The sequence below is a fragment of the Anas acuta genome, chromosome 4 (genome assembly GCF_963932015.1).
Source record: "Anas acuta chromosome 4, bAnaAcu1.1, whole genome shotgun sequence".
Lineage (NCBI taxonomy): Eukaryota > Metazoa > Chordata > Aves > Anseriformes > Anatidae > Anas > Anas acuta.
In genome coordinates, this window is record NC_088982.1 from 40,773,858 (window position 1) to 40,800,778 (window position 26,921).

At 39.2% G+C, this 26,921-nt stretch overlaps 1 protein-coding gene across 23 annotated transcripts in view; it reads right to left on the reverse strand.

The window, feature by feature from the left end:
- The window catches only part of INPP4B (inositol polyphosphate-4-phosphatase type II B), a 379,692-nt gene that overhangs the window by 322,875 nt on the left and 29,896 nt on the right, over positions 1-26,921 (reverse strand). For 14 of the 23 annotated variants that reach the window (XR_011096138.1, XR_011096139.1, XR_011096137.1 and 11 more), the window contains 2 exons: positions 13,365-13,584; positions 10,530-10,588 (listed from right to left, as the gene is read on the reverse strand). The exons of 3 other annotated variants lie outside the window; for them this stretch is intronic. Coding sequence is in view for 15 of the 20 variants with exons in the window: in XM_068680804.1 (XP_068536905.1) it covers positions 10,530-10,588; positions 13,365-13,476 (171 nt within the window). In the remaining 5 variants the exon portion in view is untranslated. Of the gene's footprint in view, positions 1-1,389; positions 1,635-10,529; positions 10,589-13,364; positions 13,585-26,921 lie in introns of those variants that run through there. 6 more of the 23 variants (XM_068680814.1, XM_068680805.1, XM_068680813.1 and 3 more) reach the window with 3 other exon arrangements.

Genomic DNA, 26,921 nt, shown 5'->3' on the forward strand with positions numbered 1-26,921 from the left:
AAAGAAACACACACCCAGGGTGTTAGCTGGAATTTTTATTGAGAGTTCAAAGAAAATCTTAAAGGGGGGGGCAGGAGACAACCCTCTCCCAAACCCAGCAATTCTTTTTAAAGCATCAAATATGCCATTAATTCCTTCTTTCTGTAAAGACAATAAGTCATGTGCATGATGTCAGCTACAAGTTTCCCACACACACATCTCTTATTTCTTTTAAACTTCTGTTAGGTAGGATAAAGCTCAAAGTATCATCAAGTGCAAGTTTGATTGATGCAGGTAAAATTTTCAGCTTAAAAAAAAAAAAAAAAAGAAGCATTCAACAGCCTAAATAAAAATAAAATGAAGTCAGTAACTTAACCAATCCTGTAATTTGCCTGTTATTAGTTTTAGCAACATTCTACAGAAGCAGGCACGTAATAACAGATTTTCATTCTTTCTCTGACAAAACTCTTCTGCATTGACCAAATGAGTAGAAATTCGTAATACAGAAGAAAATAAAAAGAGAAAGCTCTAAAAGTAATAGGAAGGTGAAGAGTTAACAGGTTTTACAGAGGAAGCCACATGTCACAAGTTTATTAGAGTTATCTGAAGCATTCAGCACATTTTACAAGGTCCTTCACCAATTGTTTGGAAAAACTATCCTGCAAAGGTATAAAGGGCAGAAGTCCTGCATTAACAGATGTCCAGGATTAAGGATGTGTATAGTTGGTAACATTTGCTAGTGCAAAGAAAGAGACCCAAATCTGAAACTGAAGGCAGAGCTGTAGGGTCTTGCTACCCTCACAAACCAAGTGAAAATGTATTAAATAAAACTCAGTGCTGATAAGCGCAAGCTGTGACAAAACACAACCACTTTTTTAACACTGAACTTAAAATTAGCTATCACCACTCAGGAAATAAGTGGTGGCACTGTGAAGAGCTCAGTTCTCAGAGTTGATGAGAAAAAAAAAAAAAAAAGAAATAATAAATAATAAATATTAGTGGTTAATAGAGATAGTGAAGGAGAAAGCACTATTTTATCCTCAACACTCATTAGTTGCTACGAAAAAAATAAATTTAAGGCTAGAATACAAAATTAACTTATAATTTAGAGACACTCAACTTATTCAAAGCAAACGTCCCATTAAAATTCAGGGTAAGAGAGAGGTTTAGAAAACAGGGGCTTTTTTCCCTCTTGGTACAGCTAGGAGCCCATGGAAGCATGACTATCCTTTGCTGCAATTTAGCTGAGCTCCCCTCCTTTGGTTTTCATGCCACCTTCCTAAAAAGCCTTCTAGTCCCAGTGTAACCAGGACCATGTGCTCACCACATTTGTCCCCACGCCAATAAAAAATAAAAAACAACCCACAGAAGTCACCTCTCATCCCCACCAAGTCATGGCAGCTGGCTTACAGTTAGGTTCTCCAGAAGAAGAAAACGGCCCCTTGCCTGAAGCATTTTTCTGCAGCCATAGTATATCCTCCTAACTCAGTCCAGCTCAGCGGAAAGAAAAGAAAGGGCGTGGACAGAGCAAAACCACCCTTCAAGCTTCACTTTGCAAAGGCAAGTAGCATAGATCAGGCTACATACAAACTTCAGAGCCACTGCAGTAGGAAGTACTACAGAAATTATAAAAATAAAAACAAAAGCAAAAGAGAAGTTGATAGGATCATCTGGGATGCAATTCAAAGAGCAGCACACTGATGTATATATGCACATACAGCTCCTTTCCTCCCTTCTGCTAAACACAGCCTTCAGTAATGAGTAACTATGTGGTGCAGCAAGCACTGACTAGCCGGAAGAGTCTTTGATGGTAAAGCAAGATGCAACTACCACCAAGTTTCTCAAGCTGGCTGGTATCAATCGCTGTGCTGCTGCGAGGTGATTCAAGCTTCTCTGGTTTCTCTTCTCTCACCATCCGGCTCATAGAAGTCTAAACTGAGGTTAATCAGCAGTCCCTGGCTTCAAAATCCTGTTTTAGACCAAAAATAAAAGCAAGCTTTGTCCTCAGTGAATTGCTGCAGTAGAGTGGGTTTTCTTAGGATTAGTTAACATTAGCATAATGTTAGCATAATGCTCATTTGGCTGGTAAGCTACAATTTACTTGAAGAGATTGCTGCTGCCATCTACTGACAATTTATAAACAGGAGTACACAATAACTTAAACGGTTATATTGTGAAAGTAGACAAATTTTTCAGTAGAGAAGCCCAGTATGCACAAGCTGGTAGCCAGGCTACGTTATTTGTCCAGCAGGATATAGAAACATGAACAATATTTCACGGTTCTATGATTCATATCACACACAGGTTGCTTTCAGTGAAGAAATGGTTTAGCAACAGTGTCCTGACAACCTAGTTCCTGGTTTAAAAAAAAAAAAAAAAAAAAAAAGACTCAACCCATGTGTTTTGATTTTAGAAAGAGCTGGGGGGAGGGAAAGATGTGTGTGTTCCTTTTACTGCTATTCACTCAACACTAAAAAAAAAAAAAGTATTCTATTTCAGAGCTCTATCTTTAACTTCACATTTTCCTCTTAGAAGTAATAACCCAGTTCTGATGAACATAATCTGAAGTGTCATAATCAAGCGCTCTGATTGATAGTTTTATCTTCCTACCATCTCTGTCACTGGAACATGTTGTGAAGTGAAACACTTCTGCAGGCCAAGCAGCTCTTCCACTTCTATTCAATACCACAATATGAAGACTTGTACTTCAAAACACAAAATAAAGTGTTTTCATGATTCTCTTCAGTGGAAGAGTTTGGAAGATTGATGGATTATAGCAAGAGTCATAGCTTAGTGTAGCATGCCAGTCCACTCATGTTATTAGTCTTTCTCCTTCTCTAGGTTTCTTTCATGTGTTAAGAAGGAATTCACTGAGATAACTGCCAACTATTTTGGTTGCAACCTACTCAGAGACTGCTACATGTTGCCCACTCAGCACTTGCACACATAACTTCAAAGTCTTCTTTGTTTCCAATAACACACCCATCACATTTCTATTAGCAAAACCAGACAGGAAAGTTACTTTTTTGCAAGAATTAATTGATATAACCACATCTTATCCTTCCCAAGATCAGGAAAACAATCTTCCAGTAACTGAAAACACAAAGTAAGATGAACCCAGTTCAGAGTTTCAGTTGACAAAGAGCTAGAAAGGAAGTGTTCCATCTTAAAAAGAATCTGCAGAACAGACAGCGAAAACACAAATACTTAGAAACATATTCTGACTGAAAGTGAGATGCTGAAGTCAATGAAATAAGTCACAGGAAGGGAAGTGATGTTCACTTCAGCCATCAAAAGCAATGGGAGGAAGAACTTGACAGGAAAGATTAAGCAGCTGTTTGATTCATGCTGAAATTGAATTCACGGCCAAATGCACAGGAAGAGATCTCTGAAAGGCAAGGTGAAAGCAGAGTTTGGGCAAGCCAGTACTGAAGCTGATCTAGATGCAATTTAGCACTGAAGAACATGCAGTGTTATGCTACCTTTTTCCTTATATATACTTCAACTCTGGATACGGCATCCCACGAATCCTCAAAAGAAATAAATTTGAAGGAAGTAGTTGAAAACGACTGAGAGCAAGCAGAGAAACAGAAATCAGAAGTGTCAGTCAGGTGCAGGAACAAGAGAGACACCTCTTAGCTCTTGTTAGAAAAGGTCATTCAAAGGAGATCAGTAAAACCTGGGCTGCAACTGCAATAGATACTACCGTAAACAAAGTAGTAATAAACTCCAGATATCAAAGAGGCAAAGCAGGTGAGTTGAGGACAGGTAGGCACACAACAGGGAGGATTAAAGCATGCTTATTCCATAAAAAAGCTAGAGGAAAGAAAGATTAAGGAACAAGTTAAACAAGAGGTCAAAGTAGACGCTAAAGAAAGGCAAGAGACGGAAAGGAATTATCAAAGCAGGCACAGGTTAAAAGGTCTGCCTCTAACAGCAGTAGAAGCAAAGGGAGGGCTTCGCTATCTGGAGAGTAAGTCAGTAATATCTGGAGGCAGGAAGGCGAACCAGCAAGAGAAATGAAGGAATCAAAGACAGCAGGAAGGCAGTAGGGATTGCCAGGATCTTATTAAGCTGGGAGAAAAAGAGAAAGTCTTTCAGGTCATAGTAAAAACAGGAGTAAATAATTACTCTCATAACTCAGTAGTTATAAAGTGCATTTCCAAGTACTGTTGGAAATACAAGTGCCACAAGTCAGCTCGTACACCTCAGTGGCACTGCACAGGCCCTCAGTAAAAAAACCTCAGTGAGCACTTGCCATACCAAGGAAAAAGTGTTCTGGTGCCACTGAGATGCAGCGGTCTGTGGGAGTGCTAAAACACATGGGTCTGGGATAGCACTACAACCACTTCGGAGCAATGACTACTAAGGAAATCGTAGATTATGTTTGTCTACTCAGTGTTCTGCTCCAGTTGTTTCAGACAACTTCACGATCACTGCATTATCTCTTCGTGAGCGGTGTGAAGACAGCAGCTTTCTCCCTCCAGACACTGCACTGGCATTATCTACATCATGGTGTTTTAAGTGGTAATATGGGTATCACAACTGTCAACATTTAAAAGTTAAAAGTAAAAAGTTATAGCATGGAGTTCTCTGCATAGCATTCTTCTAATCCAATGTGGCTACAAACCTTGAACAGCCTTAAGAACAACAACAAAACCCACTAAGGACTATTTAAATCAAGGCATGCAAACAGACATTCTCAAGTGCCTCTACAACACATCAGAGAACCCATAACTAGTTATTTAAAAATAGGCCCAGCTTAAGTAAGAGACTTAAAACATACCAAGACATATCACTGATCTGCACACGTGACTACTGTTACAGGATTCAATATCGTATGAAAGTAGAGTAAGAAGCCTACAATGCAACATCCCTTCTCTCAGCAGACCCCAATTCATCTGAGTTCCGCACTGAACACTGCCTGATATTTATCTTACGTATAAATGCTTACGCTTTTATATACATATAAAAACCTCATTCCAACAACATGGCAACAATCTACATCTCAGTTAAGTGCAGGCACAAGTACACACATAGCTGGGGCTGACAATGTTCCAAAATACCCAAAAGCTTTTGGACTATGGAAGGGGTGATGCAGTTTTCAGATCTGCCTGGGCCACACTTCTGCCATTTTCTACTTCCTACTGCAAATCCAAGTCTTCCCAGACCAGCAACATATCTCGCTGAATCTTACTGAAGGTATGTTATGTTACAGACATAGAATCACTTGGCTGCTTCTTAACTTACAGATACTGCAAAAACATGGCCACAACCAGTATAATACGTCCAATATTCAGCCAAAAAACACATCAGCAATGACATTAAATCTCAAAGCAATGCTACGCTGCACAGCATCCCTGACTCTGGCTGCTCAGACATGAACACTTCAACTGATACAGAGCATGCTCTAGAAAACTGAAACCACTACTGAGAAATGGTTTCAAAGAAGTGCACCCTAACCCAGGAGAGTCACTTATTTCAATACACCCTGGAGAGATGACTGACTTACAGAACGCTAAGCCACACGTTCACGCACGCACAAGAAACTCCATAGTCCAACGGAAGAGGAAAGGCTCCAAAGCTTCAATAGAAATAAAACAATCTCACACTGTAAGTATACTTGAAAGGTAACAAATTGGAAAGGAGAATACTAAACCTATATGGCTAAGCTGAAATGCTGGAGATACCTTGTGAATACCCATCCGAATGAAGAAAAGATTCGCATACATTCTCACACTTTTAAAGCCAAACTTCCATATACTAATGCCATGAGAACGTGAGTAACGTTTTCACGGCTGCATTACAATGTAGTTCACATCCGAACCTCAGAAGCATGTCATTATCCCATTGTTTCTACCTTGCACATGGTTCTCTGGTTATTGATTTATGAGCCAACCTGCAATCTTTGAGGCTTTTCTGCCAACTGTTAATAATACATTAGAGTTGTGATAAATGCTGTAACAACATAATTTATGTTAAGCTTTCACAAACATTGCAAGAAAGCTTGTGATTATTGACAGCACCACCGTTTAGATTTGCTCATTACTCTCATCTGCAAAATCTTAAGCCCAGCAACACATTCAGTTTAAGGTAATTCATTACAAAAACAGTCTCAAAACATTCACCACTGTTTACCTAATATATTAACACCTCAGACATCAGGTGTATTATCATATTCCAATTTACACCTGTGCAGTTGTCTGCTATTTCTTCAGAATACATCCCATGTTTTCAGGGGGTTCAGAACCAGGCATAGAGATTCACTGCAACATGAACATGTTATGCAACTGTGCTACCACAACAATTCCTAAATTAGAGAAAAAAGACAGGTTCATGATTATATACATGTAATATGATGACTACCAATTTAAGGTACTTTCAGCACTCGTAACAGCTTTTGTCAACCATATAACTAGGCTTCTTTCCTTCCACATGATTTTTTTAAATCAATACATTATAGGTGTCTTAAAAGGCAAGCGTTCACACACACAAAAAGAAGCATCCAAAGTATCAAAAAAATCAGCATGAGATTGAGCTAGTGCATGAACACAGCAACATAACCAACAGGAAAGGCTACTTCTATAAAATCACCAAACTGGAAACCAAGGAAGATTTACGCAATAGACACTAATGACTTTGCTAGAGAAGCCACTAGACAGTATTGATCACAATTCCACTTTTAAATTCCTAAATACGTATTCAAAACTAAGTAGCAATGTCAAAATGTTTACTCACTAGAACATAATGGACCCTCTGGAGCTATTACTGAGGAGCAAAACCATAATTGTCCTTTTTAGTATATCTTTTTATGCGTAGATTTGCAAAGTAATTTGCAAAACCAGCTAAGTATCAGCACTACCATTTGGGAATATCAGCACATGGGAAAATTAACCATAGATGGGTTAGGTGTTTTTTTTTCTTTACCTCAGCAACAATCATTCCAAATTCACACAATATTTTCTTACCAAAGAGGATTTTGTGGGTTTCTTTTGTTTTGTTGGTTGTTTGTTGTTTTTTCCCCTCATCCACAGGTGTGAAAGGAAAAAAACAGCAAAAAATAGCACTGAATTGGGGTGAGGACTAAGCAAGACTGAGAAAGGTTAAAATAATCTGTTTGCTTCTTTCTTATAAAAAAATTATTCTAAAGGACCTATGAAAAGAAAAGAGCAAGGAAATGACACAGCATGACATTTAGTAAGAAACAAGTTGCAGTGTTCCTGAAAAATTAGATAGAGAAAAATATCTTCGCTATAAATTCTCATCTGCAATTGTAAACAAGTAAAGTTAGTACATAATACTGCAATTCTCAAAGAGGCCTGAAACTTGAAATCAGAAGTCCCCTATGTCAATGAAAAAAAAAGGCTGATAGATCTACAACACTTATTATAGGCATTAGCAACTGTTACACAGCTGTCTTCATCCCTGTTTCCCACTTGCATGACCTCTAAAATAAAAGCACCACCCAGACTGGAACTGTCTAAAATTTAAGTAAATTAAACCCATCCCACAGGCTTTCAATGGGGTACAGTATTTTGGACTCCCGCTTGGAGTCCAAAATAACCAACTCCATTGCTAAACCAAGGGAAATAAGTAGCTTTATCACTCCCAATAGGTTATTCTATTGCATGCAGATATGATAAAGTGAAAGAATAAACCACATATTTTCCCTGCACTGAAAATGTACTGCTGTGCTACTTAAGATTTACAGCACCCAGAAGTCGGGAGGCCTCCTTGGCAATTTTATAGCCCAGATTCCTCATATACAAGTAGTATAATTTATGTACATTTGAACTAGAATGAGAGTCTGTCATTAAACTATAAGCATTTGTGTATGCAGACATGCACGTGCCTCTGACAGCAATTAATGAATAGCAGCAAATCAGTCTTCATTTCATGACAGCAACTTCTGAAAGTAACTGCTCAGCATTCAGATGAGCTTCCAGAACAGAGTTACTTTTCTTCCGTGTCAAGCCATAAGAAGCCGAATCAGGTTCCAGTAACAAAAATAGGAGTGCAGCTTCAACAGTGCTGTTCTGGGCACATCGTTTATGCACCACATCTCCTGAGTGTAGCAGAGGTTTCAGTAGGATATTTAAAAACATCAAATTGGCGGCTATGGCTATTATTTAAGATGCCTAACTTTTATGAGACAAGACTATTTTCAGTTGTTTGTTATACTAGCAAACTACATTCCCAAACTCCAAAACTGATTTTTTTTTTGTGTCTAATATTGCTTCAGAGGGGTCCCCTCTTCATTTCTAGAATGAACTACAGAAAAAATACAGGGTACACACCCATCTGTTCTCACAGCCAATTACTTCATTTTTACTTCATATGACTATAAATTGCATTCTTTCAAGTAGGGATTTGAGATTTGACAGATCTTTGTCACAGAAGCTATCCTTTATGGTACCCAACAGTAGAAACTTCTGAAAGTGACTACTCAACAAATTCCTCGAATGTAAGTCCACTAGGAAGTGCTGTATCATTTAGTTTGATATATATTTCACATCCCTGTATTTCAATCACTCGGTAGTCTCTGTACTGAATCCAGTAAATTCCGACATTTTTATGATGAGATACAGTAGGTGCTCAGTGTACTTTTTTTTTTTTTTTTTTTTTTTAAAGCAGCCAGTCATCCTGCAGTAATTATTTGAATTTGTCTAACTTCACTTCCAGGTTTCACCCTTATTGTGACCTTCTTAAAGTACCTGATAAAATCACCCTGTGGAAACACTTGGATATTCAAGGAGTCACCACTCATCTTTTTGATAAGCTTATACTTGTCATATCTCCTGGTAAAGGTATTTAATCATATTCGTAGCTTCCTTCCATACATAACCTTTGCCAATTTTGAAACTTGTTTAAACCAAGCAACCAGAAAGAGATGCAGTTTTCTAATGCTGACCTAGACATAAAGATCACCCACATTAGGTATTTAATTGATTCAGTCAAACCACAGCATTTCAACAGCAATTTCCTTTTGTTCGCTGCAAGCCTAAACCATTTCAGTAACAAACTATTAATTTATCTCTCCCCGTGTTTCTCAGCACGGTTTTGCATTTGAACATTGAGTGGACCTAATCTCATCAGCAAATCAACCAGCCCTCTGAGATCACCAGATATTCATCATTACATCCATATGCACCTCATCTGCATATTTAAAAAACACAATGACAACACATGAAGCTGAGTACCAATCCCCACTAAATCCTCTAGTATAGTTTGATCGGCTCTGGAAATTTAAAGAGCAAACTGGTAGCTACATTTGCTTTCAGCAAAACTTATCCCTCTCTTCAAAGATGCAGAGTTGATCAAAATATTTCTAGAAACTGTTTTCACAAAATGCCAGAGGCCCCCATGAAATTAGGGCACTTGAAGGAACACGGGGCAAGATGCAGTCTCAAACTCAAAGCCCTTTGCTAAAAATAGTTTCTGCAAGTCATACAGCAGAATAAGATATGAGGGTGTGACAAAGGGATGTCACGGCCTTGAGTTTACTTTCACCTACATAAAACTTGCATGCCCTTTCACCATCCAAGGGAATGCAGCCACATGACACTCAAGCCAGAGAAACCTGCATCATTTTGTTTGAATACACAGAGAAATCTATCGCACACTCCTTAACAGCACTTTGCAAGCAAATACTGCTTTAAAATTAGACCACGTGCACAACTATCGGTATATTAAAAATAAGTCACAGCATCATGTTGAAAACCTTTCAAACAGAATATACAATCTGTCAAGCTGTATTATTGTTTCAATTCAATAGCTGCTCCATACAGTACAGCAATATCTTAAAAGACAACCATAAAACACTTCATTAACAACAGGTAAATGTCTCAAGCCTTGTACAGTCCCCTCCTTCTTCACAATTCCATGCTATTTTCAGCCAAGTACAGAAGCAGTGTTCAGCATATCAGAAAGAAAGGCTAAGAAAGTAGTTCCACTCTTAGTACTTGTTCCTTACAGGGGATGAGTTGCCTCAACTTCTATTAAACCTAAAGGCAAATGAGGGCACTTGGCATGCAAGACTTCCATTATGTGTCAGGGTCAGACCCTATTTTAATAGGCTCTTTATTCTAGGTAAATAATTGCTCTTTACATCAAAGCAAAGTACTCGTGCATAAAGGAGGAGAAAATAATCCAACACTTCAGAGAAAATTCAGTTACAAAACAACACTAAAAACTGTATTGGACTCTCAAACTGCATCTTGAACACTAGCACAATACCTCATTGAAGCTGTGAAATTTTTGCTTTCATTATTCCAGTAGATCTGATGGAGAAATTCTGGATTTAAAGCTGTGTGTGTTATGAGCAAAACCTGGCTACAGACTATTTATGATTCAGCCAAAGAATGTTGATATCATGAAGAATACCTAGTGTTATAAAAGGCAAACAATGGAATTTTTTCATCTCCACTATTCTAGTAATAGGAATTTTTGTCTCTAAAAGCATAATGCCAATAGCTATCATGAAAAAGGATTACTCAAGTTCATACAGATTAAACTAACACATCAAGAAAAGCAGTAGGATAATGAATTACCTTATTTTTCATTAGAAAGAGCAGATTTCCTTTCAGTCGGCACCATCTCTCTCTCGGTTCTGTATGCAAAGAAGTAAGAGATTAATAAAAACAACCTTTTGTCTTCACACATTAAATGCTTCTTAAAGAAAATGCATTAGTAATAAAGGTCAGAAAAGAAAATCATTAACAACCAAAAAAAGCCAGCTTCACTCAGCAGCTGCCTATGTACAACATGCTGTTAAATGCCAGATAACTTCCCAGAAGGTTTCTTCTACTCTGCAGCTGAAAGAATTGGTGACTGCAGCAGACACTCCACTGTGTTTTCTCTGCTTCTCTGCTTTTTCCTCACACGGGAGCAGAAAGAGCCACTTTAACACGGTACAGCTTTTGCTTCCATCGTTGGAAGAGATGGAGTATAATCCTTTTTAAGGCACAAAAAAATTTACTGTTTACTTAGATTAAGACATGCTCATCTGGATTTGCAGTTTTTGGAAAGTAGCAAGTAAGCAAATGCGACCTAAATATTTACAGCCACTTCACTATTACTATTTTACTGCACTTTTTAAAAAGTGCTTGCCCAATGAAAACAGCCACATATTTGTGCTTATACACAAATAGATGCATGTAATCAAAATTTAAGAAAAAGGACTGTTTCAGAACCTTGGAGTGGGTAAAAAAAGCTATTCCTACTAGCCGTTTTTTTTAATTACATCTTCTCTTGTTTTGAAGAAAAAAAAAAGCACTTTTTTATCCAGCTCTAAGTATAGACAGCTAGATACAGCTATTATAAACATCTCACATGCAAATATAATATTTTTCAACAAACCCTGCATCATTTTAGCATTTCCTAGAAAATAAAGAATATTTAGCATAAGGGTTGTTGGTTGTTGTTTTTTTTTGTTGTGGCTGTGACATTTTTGGTAGTTAGCCGGTGGGTGTCATAGGGTGTTTTTTTTTGTTTTTTTTTTTTGAGGAAGAGGACATGTGAAACCCCACGTCGCCAGACAGCAGCCAGCCATTAACTGATGGGAAGCCAGAAAAACAGCAGTACCCCAAGGACATGGTTGTTCCACTGCTGCCTCCAAGGAACTCTTGCACTTCCCTCTATGCTGGCCACCACGAGAGACTTATTACTGACCAGTGAAGTGTCTTATTACAGTAAATAAATAAAATTGTTGTTTCCTCTTGGTAATTTTAATTAAGATTTTTCAACAGGGAACACTTCTAAGTTAGAACATCTTTCTCCCACGAGTGGAAGACTTAGTCCCAGGCACTGGGACTTAAAGTAACTGATCTCAGCTGTATGCCAGGTTTGGTGGTTTTGTTTGTTTTTGTGTTGTTCTTAGGTAGGGGATGAGATTATTAATAATAATTATTTTAGAAATAATCATGTTGATGGATCTTTCCAAACCTACTGAAGTACAAAACCAAAAGTAATATACATTAGTGCTCATCCACCAACTAAAATCTAAACCAAGTTATCACAGCTGCAGCTGATGTTTTACAGTAGAAGTATGGGACTGTGCTTAGACTACATGCCACCCTCCAGAACCCTGCAAGCATCAGCAGAAGAAAGGTATCTTATCACAGACACACTGCAGCTGTCTCTAGTATAAGGTATAGTTAAATAAGAATTGTGAAAGTCACTACCTTGTAACAGCGTGAAAAATAGGCCGAAAGATTAGTCATATTTAGTAATGACAAGGCTCTCAATGGATAGTACATAGAGTGACTTAAACCCTTCTCTCAAGAGGTCCTTATCTGAATGCTGGGAGCCGGAAGGATTTACTGGGCAGTAGGATCATTCTATGCATGCCTAGTTTCTTAAAGATCTTCCTAAAAATCAACTGCCACTGACGACACTAGCAACAGGAGGTCAGGCTACAAGAATGCTTGGTCTGCAGTCAATCAAAAGGTTTTTAACAGCAATGCTAGCACTCAGTGTATGACTAAGTGCATAAAATCCCAGGACATCATCGAAAACATCAGATATTCATTGGACAGGGTCTGATAATGCTGCCTGCAATGAGAACACAGGGACAGAACCCTACTGAGAAACCCCAAAGCAGCCAGAAGAGGATGCTCACTGGTACTCTTACCAGAAAGCTTGCTGCATGCTCCATAGGAGACTGGTTATCAACTTACCTCATCATTACAAAATGTATAGAATACTCTGAAAGCACAGCACAACATTTTTTGGCCCCTTATCATAACCATGTCTGTGCCTTTTTTTTCCCCCTAATAAAATCAAAGTAAATGCATCTCAGTGAAGGTCAGCTGGGACAAGTGAAAATAAAACATTTGCTGTTGTTGAAATTATTGTATTAGAAATGATTTTACAGCTAAATAGGAACTATTTCCTAACAACTACCAAGGGAACAGACATTTGTTCAAGCTTACTGGAAATTGAAAGACATTTAAAACATGATCATAAAAGCCAGAAGAAACCTGCAAAGGAGGTGGAAAGTGAGCAATAAAAAAAAATCTTATGACAAAAGAAAATACAGCTTTTGCAGGGTTGGACCTGAAGAACTGGATAACACTACATACAGCAACTAACAACTGGTGACTTGAAACCACTAGTTAAAAAAATCCTTTTCAATCAAGAAAAAATAGTTTTAAGGCCCAGGTACCGTTTGTCAGGTATGTAACAAAGGATACTCGAAAACTTGAGCAAACTAAAGAGCTGTTTTTAAATGTCCTTATTTAGAATGGTATTTAGCATCACTCAAGCATCAGTAATGAAGAAAACTGAAGACACTGAGACATATGTGATTAGTGAAACTGTAAGCTGACAGCTGCAGCAAACATGCACATCAACCACAGGTAGTTTTCAACTCAAGTTATTTTTACCTATTAATTTTTCGTCCCCGACCACTCTGCAGATCTTCAGTTTTCCTTCCTTGTCAAAACAACCTGATGGTCGCTTGGCCAGCAAAGCCAGATCTTTAGCATTGAATCTCATTGAGTTGGCAGGGAAGAAGATGAAGACAAACAAATGATGGAGGACAATAACGGTGCTAGTTAGTTTGCTGAAGAAGAGCAAAATCTAAGCAGCAGATATGAAGGTCAACTGAAATATTAAAAAAAAAAAAAATGTTGCTATTTATTGTGATTTCCTTTGTGTTATGCACTCCTAACTGATTTATTTCATCGTATGGAATCAGTACAACAAATAAGGAAAAAGCCCTACGTCCAAAAATAACCCATCTTTTCCCCATACACACGTTTGTTTGTGTTTGTTTTGTGTTTTTGTTTTTTTTTTTAAAGTGTAATTGAGTTTAGCTTTCCAGTGCCCCTATAACCTCATGCTGAAATTGTAATTTGATGCATTATTTCCACAGTTGAACACCCCCACTAATATATTTTGGCTATAGGCACGTAACAACTAGAAAGTTCAAATATGTCTTCATGTGGCATTGTAAAGGGGAAAACTGCCTTGCTCTTCTGTCTCCTTCACAGGAACAGTAACTCTAACAGAATACCAAGTGTGAACATTTGGAACTTCATCACTTACTCAAGTATTCATGTTGTGTTATACTGTGACTTAATTGTACAGTAAGTGCTTCCGTTTTGATCGTGGTATATATTAATAGTTTTCAACTACTGTAGAACATTTTCCTCTGTTCTCAAGAAAAGACTTGCGCCAAAGTAACCAAAACAATTTTTATCGGAAATACATCTGTTGAACTTAGCAGAAAAAGTTACACGATACCGATCTGAGATCGTCAGCTCCCTCATAGCCCTCTGTTCATCTGAAATTAGTTTTAAATTAGGTTCAGTAGCTGTAATTTTCACCAGTGGTAGTTGTATGGGGAACAAATATTTTTGTCTAAATTGCAGCTACTACAGCACCATTTCACACTGCAGCAAGGAGAAGAAAATAAAGCCAGAAAAGTAGTTTTCGACATCTTTTTAATCTCCAAGACATGCTATGCTGTTTCTAGCCAACCCTTTTGTAAGGGCCTTTCTCAAAAAACTTCTTGGAAAAACCCATATACAATCAAGTAACATAAGCTTCTCAGGCAGCTTTTAATACTCCTGTGCATTTTAAAAGCCTCAACTTCACCACATGTGGATCTGGGAGGCTAGTTCCCATCCCTAAGATGGAAGCCTTTGTTCCTTATATTCTTTCTCGGGTCTAGTTACCCTCAGAATCAATGACTTCTGCCATTTTTTTTCCCTCAACAAGCCACAGCCAATTCCAGCATCACTACATGACTGAAAGCAGGCCAAGCCTTACTTTGTACATCATGAAACAGGCCATAAATATGATGTTCAGAAAACAAATCTCCAGATGCTTTTTTTCCTCCTAGAGAGGTTCCACAATTCCATGGCGAACTCCTATAAAGCTATTTCAAATTTGCCTTTCATTACCAAACACCCTTGCAAGCAGGAAACCAAAATACATGCAAGCAGTCCCATCACATATATATGCATCAGAAAATTGCAGCATCCACTCCTTCGGCAATTCTTCTTACTTTCCTTTCTTGTTTTACCTTTACTGTCAACAGCCATACTTATTTTCCAAGCCCATCTTCACACCTTCGACTCCATTTCATAATACTGTTGAGATTATCACCTCATAACCTTACGGTCATCACAGAGCCTGACCTGCAGCTTAGAGCATATAAGCATGCTGCTGTCACCAAAATGAACTACTGACGCCAAATGAGGCTCCATGCAGGTACAGCTGCTCACAAGTTTTCTAAATTGATGGACTACAAGTGTGGAAAGATGAGTCATATAGAAATCACAAAAAAGGGTATTTATCAAGACCGTATTCTAATGCTACAGTCATATTTAATGTTAAAAAGCTCATCCATTGGAGATGGAAAAAATGTTGAGAAAAGACACTGACTTGGCCAGCACTATAAACAAAACCCAGTCCTAATACCCTTTGCAACAGGCTGACTAGGGCATATAATCTGCACAAACTTTGTGACTAGGATGTGCCCAGTCCCAGTAGGATCTCTATGCTGAGTAGAGTTGACTGTCAGTTTTGTTTTACCAACACGGATTGTATTTTGAACACCAGTGCACACCATGCTTGCAATGGACCTGTTTGATTAAAAAAAAAAAAAAAAAGCACTCAGCAAGGTGCATAATATTTGTCATCTCCCAATGTGTATTTGTTCTTGGCCAATCCCCCTCCCAAGCAAACACCTCGCACACCGTTCTGATAGCTCACTGGCAGCCACTACCTTTCAGAAACGAGTTTTTACCAATTCAGCCACAACCTACTTAGCTGTTTTTGAACCAATTCCTTCCAATGCATCCTATGTAGACATTTTAAATCCACCCTAAACAGCATCTTCAGCTATATACAGTTAGTTTAGATTGCTGCCATCTTTCTGAAAAGCATGGAGAAAGCCAGATCCTAGGACTCTAGTCCCAGATGGAAAAGTCACTGAAAACCATCAATAAATGAATAAAACCTACAGTATGAAAGCCATGAAGGTTACTGGCTAAACTCTAATTACGATTAAATGCAGTAATTACTGTAAAGCACAGGCATCTGTACTCCATATAGAACCGCAAAGCACAGAAGACCATGGGAAGAGACAAGTCACAAACTACTATTCAAAGAAGCTTTTTCTTTCCACCAAAGAGAAAACAGAACTAAATAAACAGAACAATATTTTGACTTTCCGGAAAGGATATTAGAAAGAAGAAAGAAATTCCACAAGGAGATGTGCAGATTGATTTTGTTATTTTACCCCCCGAGGGGGATGGTATCTCTCTGCACTCAACTATTGGTAAAGCGGTAACTCTCTAGAAATTTCTTACATTTCTGTATCCTTTACCCTGAGTAAGAGCCAGAACACGTAAATCATGTGGGACAGGAAGACTGGTACACAGCAGTTAAAGCCCTGAAGACAGTGTGCTTCAGTACATATGACACACCAATGCCAGCCTTGAAATGCAAGGCAGCTGGGCCAGCAACCAAGGGGCCTGTTCCTTGGAAGCTCACCACACAAGCAAAACCCATCTGACAACATCTGCATGTTATTCAGACCTAAAAGACACAATAGACTGTGGGACTCAAACATGGGTTTAACTGAGTAACCTGATGACCAAAGACAATCACAGCTAGTGTTGTGACAGCAATAAAATAAAGGTAAAAACTCTGATAGAAGTGTGTCTTCAGCTTCAGCATTGGCTCTCCTTGGAAAAAACTTGTTAAGAACTCGTTAACTTGATAATCAACTTCCCTTCTGGCTCCATTTCAGAACAAAGCTGTCAGACGGAAAAACTACGTAGTCATGCAGTGCCTTTCACTATTTCTTCTGGCTTATCTCTTTCCTAGCATGAACTCAGAGAAGATATCTTCAGTTGTTTAACACCAATGGTTTGCGAGACTAGCATAATTTAATACTTGTGTTTAAGAGAGACAGCGACACTGAATCTGAAGTCCACCTCAACACCTCTATCAACACAATAACCACAGCCGTAATTTAGAGGGAAATCAGACCAGTCAAGTACTTAGCATCCAGAAGAGAAAAAGCATAGCAGAAACCATCTTGGGGAGCAAGAATTGCAGACCAGCTTCTAAGATTGATTTTACTAGCTTAGGATAACCACCAAGCTGCAGCTGTTAAAAGCAGTAACTAAAGGAGGCCCCCAGTGCCATTAGGAAATAGGAAAGCCACCTTTGTGCCGGTACATGCTATCCTGAAACACCACTTGCAACACTGCTTTTTAAGTTCCAAGTTTCATTATGCATCTTAGGTGCTGATCAGCATTAAAGCAATTAGCGCATAATACGGTGCAGCTTTTCTCAGTACTGCATTTAGTGCCACACAAAAAAAAAAAAAAATCAGATATTCATTGATAAAAGTGTTAGAACGCAAGCTTTCTAATGATGCAATCTCCTTAATATCTAGAACAAAGTCAATACAAATGGCTGCCTGATTTCACTGGTTTAGCAACTTCAAAAAGAAAAATGCACGAACTTAATTCATACAACTCCCCAGAGACCCTGCCAAATATATTTTATATTTTCCTTCTCTTCCTTTGAAAAGGTACAATATTTTTAGTTCATATCATTTTGTATTAAGAACTTCTTTAATCTCTGGAACACACACAGTGCTGGAAACAGCCTTCAAAAAGAAAGCTGCAAAATTAGCCCAGGATTTTGTCTTCAATACTGATACAAACTTTCAGCAGAGAGTTATTGCCAATTTCACATACTGTCTCTGTATTTCACCCTTCATGTGATTTTTAGGCCATAAAACATGGATAAGAAATGTGTCCCCAACCTTGCTCAAAATCTCCAGTCTGTGACTGAACCCTGCATGGTGTAATGCAAAAGTAGGTTTTTCTATCATAATGAGGAAATAAGAGAGCAACACAGAGTTAAGCAAAAAACTTATGACAAGAATTTTAAACATGCAGATATGGATACATCTAGATGTAAAAATTTCAAAATCTAAACATGTATTTAAGTTTTATCTTGGAAATCAGTAACAGGTGATGAGCTGCTTAGGAAAGAAAACTGCCTCGGCTTATGTAAATTCAGAGTCTGTATTCCAGAGGAAGTTTCAAGGGATCTGCAGATGGTAACCTTACAGAAAGGGATAAAACAGTACAGGAACATATGTCTTACAACAGAACCTTCCTTCCAGTATTTTTTCTATTGGGGCAAAATAGGTAAGATCTACATACCAGGTATTACTAAATACCAATTTATCTACAGAAATGATCTAATGGTAATAGGAAGTTCTCTCTTTCTAATGTAAAAGAGGCCTATCAGCTGGCTGACTTTGCCCATGGAAATTTTCTGTTTAATTGTCCCCAGCCAGCTCCAGCCTTGTGCCAGGAGATCCATGCCCCTGCAATGGCCCGGCCCAGCACCACACAAGCCAACCAACATCTTTGTGTCAGTGTCACTACTGCCTCCTAGTCCCTTTAAAAGTCTTAATACTAACAAGATTTTAAAAGGAAAGTATCCAAAAAAGCTTTGGTAGGTGAGCCATTGTATCTGGAGGGAGATAACGACAAATAAAATGCTGGCCTAACTTGAAGGTATTCCCTTCAGCTGATGAGAAAGGAGAAAAAAGGCTTTTTGTTTCCTTCAGCTCACAGTCCCCTGTCAAGCAAATGCCTAAATAATTTATTTGGCTCACCAGATGTGACCTTTCATGAAAAAAAGCACTCTGCTTCCCCTAAAATGGATAATACAAATAAACACCTACCACAGAGACAGGCATCACTTGGCACACCCACCGAATGGTACGCTTCTAGCTGCTGATACTGATCTGACTCAACAGCAGCTCTGGGCAACAGAGGCCATTTCTTGGCTCTAGGACTTGTCCCGTGTGGTTCATAGCCTGCCAGGCTCTACCCTGTGAGGCGCAGGGTTGAAGAAGAAAAAGACTGCTGCTTTCAGCAGCACTGCCAGCTCACAGCCGTGTCCAGTGTGGAAGCTACAGCTTCCCTCATGCTGGAGCAGCCACTGAGGTGACTCAGGTGCAAGCTCCTGGGGAAAGGGAGCCCAGGCCACCTCGCCATGGCAGCGCTGCTGCTCACGAACCCCACAGCCAGCTCAAGGAACTTCATTTGGGGACAGCCAACCCCCTTGAGCTATGCCCTCATCAGACTGGCTACCTGGCTGCAGAAGTGCACTGAGGACAAGAATGTCAAGTCCTCTTACAGTCCTCCTCCTCCTCCACTGAGGTGCTGATGGCCTGCTCAGCCCTGCAGCCTTCTTCCCACCGCTGCAAAGCGCAGCCCAACTGCCCTGGCTACGCCTTTCCTTGGGCTAAGAAAGCTGCACTACTGACAACACTTGAAAACAAATACCGCAAGCTTAAGCCAGTCTTCCAAAACTCTTTCCTGAAGTGACTGCATCAATTACTGTTTCAAAGACATTGTCTGCACTCAAATAAAATGGCCAATACAAGTTTGGGCAGTACTACAACAATGTGGTTTCAGAACAGACTCCAGCTAAATGTTAGCATTTCATTCACTATTTGTTTACAAGTTTACACACTGAATTCCTTCTGTAGTCTCCAGGAATACATGCACACAAACCTTTTGTAACCTGCCACTTCAAACAAAACAAAAGAGGAAAAAAAAAAAAGGAATAACTAGCGTATATATAGCTCTGTTCAGTAGAAGTTCCCATACACACTAAAGCAGGCAAGACAGCCTGGAGGAGGCAGGGTGTTTGGACCAGTTACACCCTAAAGGAACGGGCTGGAAAGGAAGACACAGGAACTGTTTTCAGAGAGAGCACAATATGTTAGGTATGGCAGTGCTCCACTCCTCAAGAAGCGGTATTCCAGAGGAATTACCTGGAACTTCTGCCTACAGCAGACTTGTTTCCTGCCTTTTCCATGGTCTATACATGTACAGGTATTAAATGTAGAGACAACTCCAAAATACAACACTGCCACTACATCAGTTTTACTGTCCATCTTTACTATACCTGAAATTACCATACTAAGACTGCATATATACTCTTAAGATAGAGGATTTTTATTGTTTCTTCATCTTGAAACATTTGCAGACCCAGACAACTTCGAGTTCCTCAACCTCTGTTGCTTTGCTTCATATGCTAGGACTAAACAACTTTTACAGTTTTGGTATCTGATAGAAAAAAGAAAAAAAAAAAAAAAAAAAGCTAGCTATCACACTGCTGAGAAATCATAGTGATGAGGAAGTTGCTTTCTACTCCCCCCACGCACACACCAAATTTGAGATATCAGAGGGTTATCTGAGCTATAAGTAGATTTCTTACCACGTATTTGAGACATTTAGGCATTCATTTGAGCTCTAAAAAGATTTTAGCCATAGGCAGACTGAGTCAAGTCACCTACATAAATTAAAATACAACATTATACCTCTATTTTTATATATGGTATTAAGTACTTGGCACAGAATTCCTTCAGTAAGCTTCAGACAGCTCTAGAGTTCACAACTATATTTGTTTTGGCATTAACAGGAAAGAGTCCTTTCCTCTTTTCTTAGCAGTATCAAGTTCTGCTTTGGCTGTCTTTTCCCCACATGGCCTTCAAGAAAGAAACTGAAGCATCTTTCTTTACAGAAACTGACTGGAGACCCAGCAGAGGCTCTAATGTTACTACCCCACAGTTATGGACAGACCATGAGCTCCTCTGCTCCTGCATTTTCCAAGGCAAAGAGATTGCTGGGTTTCTCCGAATTACCTCTAACTTGGCAGAAGGAAAGCATGGAAAACAAGGGAATTTGATGAAGACGCTCAAATTGAATAATTAAGACTCAACTAACATATAAAGAAAAAAATCTTTGTGAAGCACATTCTCTATTTAAATATATTGCTTCTGAAAGTTCATAAGTACTTGATTACCTACATTTCTAGTTATTATTAATATATTATATGTATACATATACATAAAACATGCACACACACACTATCTCAATTGAGAATGCAATTGCTAAATGAATTTATCCAGGAAATGGTGACTTGGTGCTGTTATATTAAGGAAGAGCAATAAATCACTTTAACTGTGTCTCAGTAATAATGGTTCAATTTTTACATTCCCTGAAAGTCTCAATTCAGCAGAAACTATTGTGTGTATCATCTAGGGAAGAGAATATTCAGGCTGAGATGCAAAACAAGGCAGTTACCAGGGGAAGGGTTAGAAATGCATAAGAAGATGAAAATCACTACAGAAGTTACTGCTTTATACCCATCTGGCAATTGCAGCAATAACAAGATGCTTATTGATCTTTTGTGTTAAGATCAACATTCTCAATTATTAAATAGCAATGAAAATAATTTATTAAAAAAAAATAATTAATGGAATATCTCACTGTGAACTTAAACTTACTGTTGAATATCCATCGCTACGCTACCTGTTTTCACTAACATATAATTTTTCCCTAGCTGAAAGCATGAAGGAAACAAATCACAGAATTTTTTTTCATATCATAAGCCGTTAACTCGGCAATAGAGTCACATTTTTAACTGATTTTTTTGTTTGTTTGTTTGTTTTGCATACATCCACCTACTCTTTAACATAAGCCATCCTACTCTCTTAAGCTAGAAAGCTAGGAGTCACAGGCAAACATTTCACAAACATTTTTAAACAGCCTTAGTCTAAGCAGTTGGAACTGACAGCCTAGCTAAATAAGATAGATTTTTTTTCATATTAAAAACCTCACATGAATATAAGTTCACAGCAGTAACAAAGAAGAAAAAAGATTTCGGCAGTTATAAGATAGGAAATTAATGTTGCTTAGGTACAGAATTATTTGGGTAAATAGCCCACAACTTCAGTGCTGTGACGCAAGAATGCTTGTTGTAGAATGGGTCTGTCTGAATTAAATCATTTTGTATTAAAAACAAAACATAACGATTTTCACTAGAGGCAGTCCCCTTTGCTAGGGCTGAATGTTTCCATGATGAAAACAGCAGATGCATAGTACTATAACCCAAGCCTCTTGACACAGCAACTGATTTTGCCTCAGGATGCGAACGGTTATTAACAGCCTCTTTTCCAACTCTACTGAAACCACACCTCATTGACCAGCCTGGAAAAGCTGCTCAACATCTAACTGAAGGATTTTCACTTACATTTTAATCAGACCTACATACTCTGAAGGATTCCCAGCTTCAGCCTCTGGCCAGGAATAAATGGAGAAACCAGCCTGAAGTGCAAAAACAGAACTTAAAGGGAAACCAGCAAACCCAAAGTACAAAAAAAAAAAAATCTGAATCTGAAAAGGTTAAAGAAAATTCCTGTCCCTCAGAACTCCAGCTTTCAAAGCTCCCCAGTACAGGAACTTTAAGAGCCAGGTTTCTGTGGTTATGAGCAAGCTGTTCCCTAGTCAAACCTGCATTCTTGGCTTTCTTGTTATCCTGTCAAGGAGGGAGAACAGAACACCTACAGCCCCTCTCACTAATCTAAGTCACTTCAAGGGTGGCAAGTGGAATTATCAGAGTTGATATTTCGAGTTGAAACTGACAGGACCTGGCCTGGGAAGGGTGAAGTAATTAGAGCTGGTGGGAACAGGAAGGAGAGAACATATAGGATGGAAAAAACATATGTGAAGGAGCATGAAAGAAGAGCCCTGTGTGGGAGCTGCTGGCCAATCTAGAAGGTTAATAGGTAGGTAAGGAGGCAGTGCACCCAACCCTCAGAAGCCAGGCCAGACGGTTTTATGATGCATACGCTGCTTCTTCCAGCTCACTGAAGAGACCCAGGTAGGGTGGCTGCTCTGTGTACCAGCAGCTCTGCTGCACCTGCTGGACAGATAGGGATACCTTCTGCAGTCAATGCTTAACAGCCTTAAAACTGATTTCAAGCAGAACATTGAGGTGTGGTGTTTTTTTTGTTTTGTTTTGTTTTTTTCCCCCATCCCAGCTGATGCATCTTCAGACATCAGACTCAACTATTTTGGGAACTGAGGTTATTCTGACCACCTTCTTCAAGGCAGAAAGAGAACTTGTACAGGAATTTAGACAGAGAAGGTTAAGAACTTTCAATTCTGCTAATAAGCAGACATCACCTTTGCCCGAGAACAATATTTTAGAACTTGCCGATTGCACACACAAACACAAAATACATTTACAACAACATTGTATTCAATTTACTCAGTCAAGGTTGTTGCTCCCTACCACCACCAGTTCACTATGGTGTATCAGCACAAGAAAGGAAAAAAACCAAATCCATAATGGCTCAAGAACTGATTTCTTCCTTCATTTCCTCAAGGCAGCCAGGCAATTAGGATGTTAATTGGAAGATATGAACAGTGGCAGGTCGTTCTCATGGTTTTTCCAAAACTTGTTCATTCCCTTCCCAGCATACAGATTCTAAGGGGGGTGGGGGGAGAACAAAAGTTCTACATTTTGTTTGAAAAGCCATGAAGTTGGCACTCTGTTTGCACCTACTCAGTAAGTGTGACCGAAGTTCTAACTTCTGGCTAACATCTGCCTTTGGATTTACAATTTCATCTTTACTTTTTTTTTTTTTTTTTCCTATAAGCAGTAACAGAGACCCACAGGGCTTCTTTATTAAGACATTTACTATTTGCTAAAAATTTTTGCACTACATTTGATTGGTCTATAGATGCATCAGTTCATTTCTCCTTCTGTAGCAAAACAGCAGAACATTAATTGAAAACCATTATGAAAATCCTTCTTCGGGTACAGCCAACGTACATCTAGCCATGAGCACAGGCACTGAGACCAGTCATATCAGACTTCTGCAAGTAGATGAAAAGCTATGAAACCTGAAGTTGTAGTGGGTAGGGGGTATTGGTATTGTTGCCTTTTTTCTGCTGCTGGTCTTGAAATGCGCAGGAACAAGAGACTGTTCTTACAATCATCTTTCAAGGCCAAAAATTATCAAGGGTCAGAAATCTGCCAGTTATAAGAGAATCCATTTTCAAGGCCTCAAGTCCTATAAAACACTTCTCTTGACGTGGAAATGAAAGGTTTAGAGCAACCCTCTAAGTGTTTTAGTGGCATCAAGAAGTTACTCCTCCTAAGCACTGTGGAAGTAATTTAAAGAGAAGCCTACTGCAGGCAGTGGCTTAATGGTTTGTACCAAACAGCACAAAACATAAAAAATGGTGCTCATATCGAACACACAGGATCCAACCATATATATTAAAAACACAGCCAAAGAGAATATCTGACTTCTCAAAACAACTACTAAATGCAACGATGGAACCCAATCCTCTTTGCAACATGTATTACTGAGCTCAAACCTAAAAGCAGCTAGACAGCTCTGTCTCAATATCCCCAAAGGAATGCTGTTCTAGCACCTGGCTACTTTAATGGCAAAAACCTTTATGATTTCCCAGCTAAGCATCTTAATGTTCAAATTATCCCCATTATTATGCCAACAGTGACCTTCAACTTACATTTAGGTTTTCTTCACTTTACTGTAAGAGTCAAAGCAAGCCAAGCAGTTAATTATTTCATTCTTCCCCTGTAGGCTACACTTTCCAGTCCTGATCCTTCCCTGAACCAGTCCCACCTGAACCCTCCTCTCAGGGAAACACAAAGGACCAAAACCATGTGAAATACTCAAACTATACAAAGTCTGAGTTGAAACAACAGCATTCAAAACCCACCTCGCCTGTTCTTAGCCTCAACATTTATTTATTAGACCTTGCAGCCACAATACCTTGGCCCTACCCACCATTATCACAAACATTTGTTCTCCAGTTGATATTTGTGAAGTTAGTCTCGCACAATACACCCTGTAATTTTAATCTTCACACTCTAGCTTTCTCTCCCTAGATCCAGATCTGCATCTATCACAGATATCTAGTAATACCTCCACCACTTCTCACTAAACTTCTATCAGCCCTTAAGCAGCTTCTGTTTCACTTAGATCGTCTCTGAATTATTAGAGTAATGCATCACGTATTATAGTGCTATTCAATAACCTCTATTTCTAGCTTTCCTGAAAAGGTCATAGCCTTCAATATTCATGTTCCATCATGACTGCTATGCTATGATCTTATGGCTGTGATATCCAGTTTATATTCTGCAATTCAAATTACTCCATTTTATACCCCAAGCTCCTGGTATTTGCACAAAAGTGTTTCAGCTTTGTTTGCACTTCAGCTGACACAGCCTTAACTGCATTCAAAGCTGGCATAGCTGTAACCGCTCGTTATATTACCCAACAATGATTTTCATAAGTATTTATTGAACTTAACTTCTATTCTAGTAATTGTCTGCTGTTCTACACAGCTATGCCACTATTTGCTGTGCTATCCTGGGTTGCCTAACTCTTTTAATGTAGACTTTAAAGAAAAAACATCATGGGCATTATGCAAATCTCTATCATATTGCACAGTTCGAACTTCTTCTATAGCAGTGGCACAGAATCTCAATGCCAGAAAGATCTTTCTCTAAGTATTACAATTTGAGCTCTTATTTTGAAAGACTTCTCCTTCAGTAGACGCATTTTAAATGGTCAAAATTGCCAAATTCGTTCTGTAGGACCAGTTCCAGAGTAATCCACGACTTGGTTATCCTGCTACCCCACTGTTCTTTTCCTCCAAGACTTGCAAGAACTCTTTTCAGTGCCAAGTGAGCCTCCACACAGCTGAGCATCTTCTCCAGCCCAGGCAACCCTTCCAAAAAACGACCTCCACTGTCTGCAGGGTCACTAATATGCATCTCCTAATTATCCCCCATTAGCTGGACTTCTCTTCTGCCTTTTAGAGCCATGAGCTTCCGCTGATATACTAACCACACGTTACATTGACGTGGCTGTACCATGCAAGTCTTTCTCCAGCACATCTCTAAACTTGCAAATGTAAGCAACCTCATCTCCCCACTCCTCCAAAACATCAAAGTTACGAGACCAACAGCCTGCATGCTTTTTGTCAACCCATGACAAAGCAATGCATTAAACAAAATAAGTTAGCAGGTGTCACGGTTTTGGCTGAGGCAGAGTTAATTTTCTTTATATAGGCTCACACAACGCTGTGTTTTGGATTTTTGATGAGAATAGGGGTGATAACCCACAGCTGTTTCAGCTGCTGCAGAGCAGCGCTCAGACAGAGCCAAGGACTTTGCTGCCTGTCGTGCTGCCTGGCCAGCGAGGGGATGCAGCCAGGACAGCTGGCCCAGGCTGCCCAGAGGGATGTCCTGCACCTTGTGGTGCTCAGCAACAGCAGCTGGGGTAGGGGAAGAGGAAGGGGGACGTTGGGAGTGGAGGCATTTATCTTCCCACGGAACTGTTATGTGTGATGTTGAATCCTGCTGGCCTGGACGTGGCTGAACACCTCCTGCCAATAGAAAGCGGCGAGAGGATTCCTTGCTTTGCTTTGCTTCCATGCACAGCTTTTGTTTTACCTAGTAAGCTGTCTTGATCTCAACCCCTGAGTTCTGGCACTTCTACCTTTCTGATTCTCTCCCACCCAGGGAGAGTGAATGAGCAGCTGTGTGGGGCTCAGCTGCCTGCTGGGTTAAGCCATGACAGCATGCTTCGAGAAGAGACTCGATGCTTCTTTCACCTTTCCTCCATTAAGATGAAGTATGTTATTACCTTCACCACCTCCCGTTACATGGAATTTCTACTGACTGGTCTTCTAACCATAAGCACAAAGGAAAATCTCACAGAAATGAATCCACCTTGTATTTTCCTAAACATTCTCTTTTTAAAGTTAGTAAACATACTCCTCAAAAAAACAGAAAAACCAAGTGCCCTGTTAGAAACCAAAGCCAGAAAACATTCAAGCTTGAAACAGGGTTTAGTCACTCAAAAGTGCAAGAGATTTTCGTTATACATTCACAGCAAAACAACACAGTTAACTTAAAGAGCTGCAAGGGTACTACCATGGCAAGATAAGATAGCTCTGAGTCTCAAATAGTAGCTTGTCACTTTTCTGAAGCAACGATAAAGAAAATCATGACAAAGCGTGAAAGCAACAGCCACAAATCTATACTTCGAT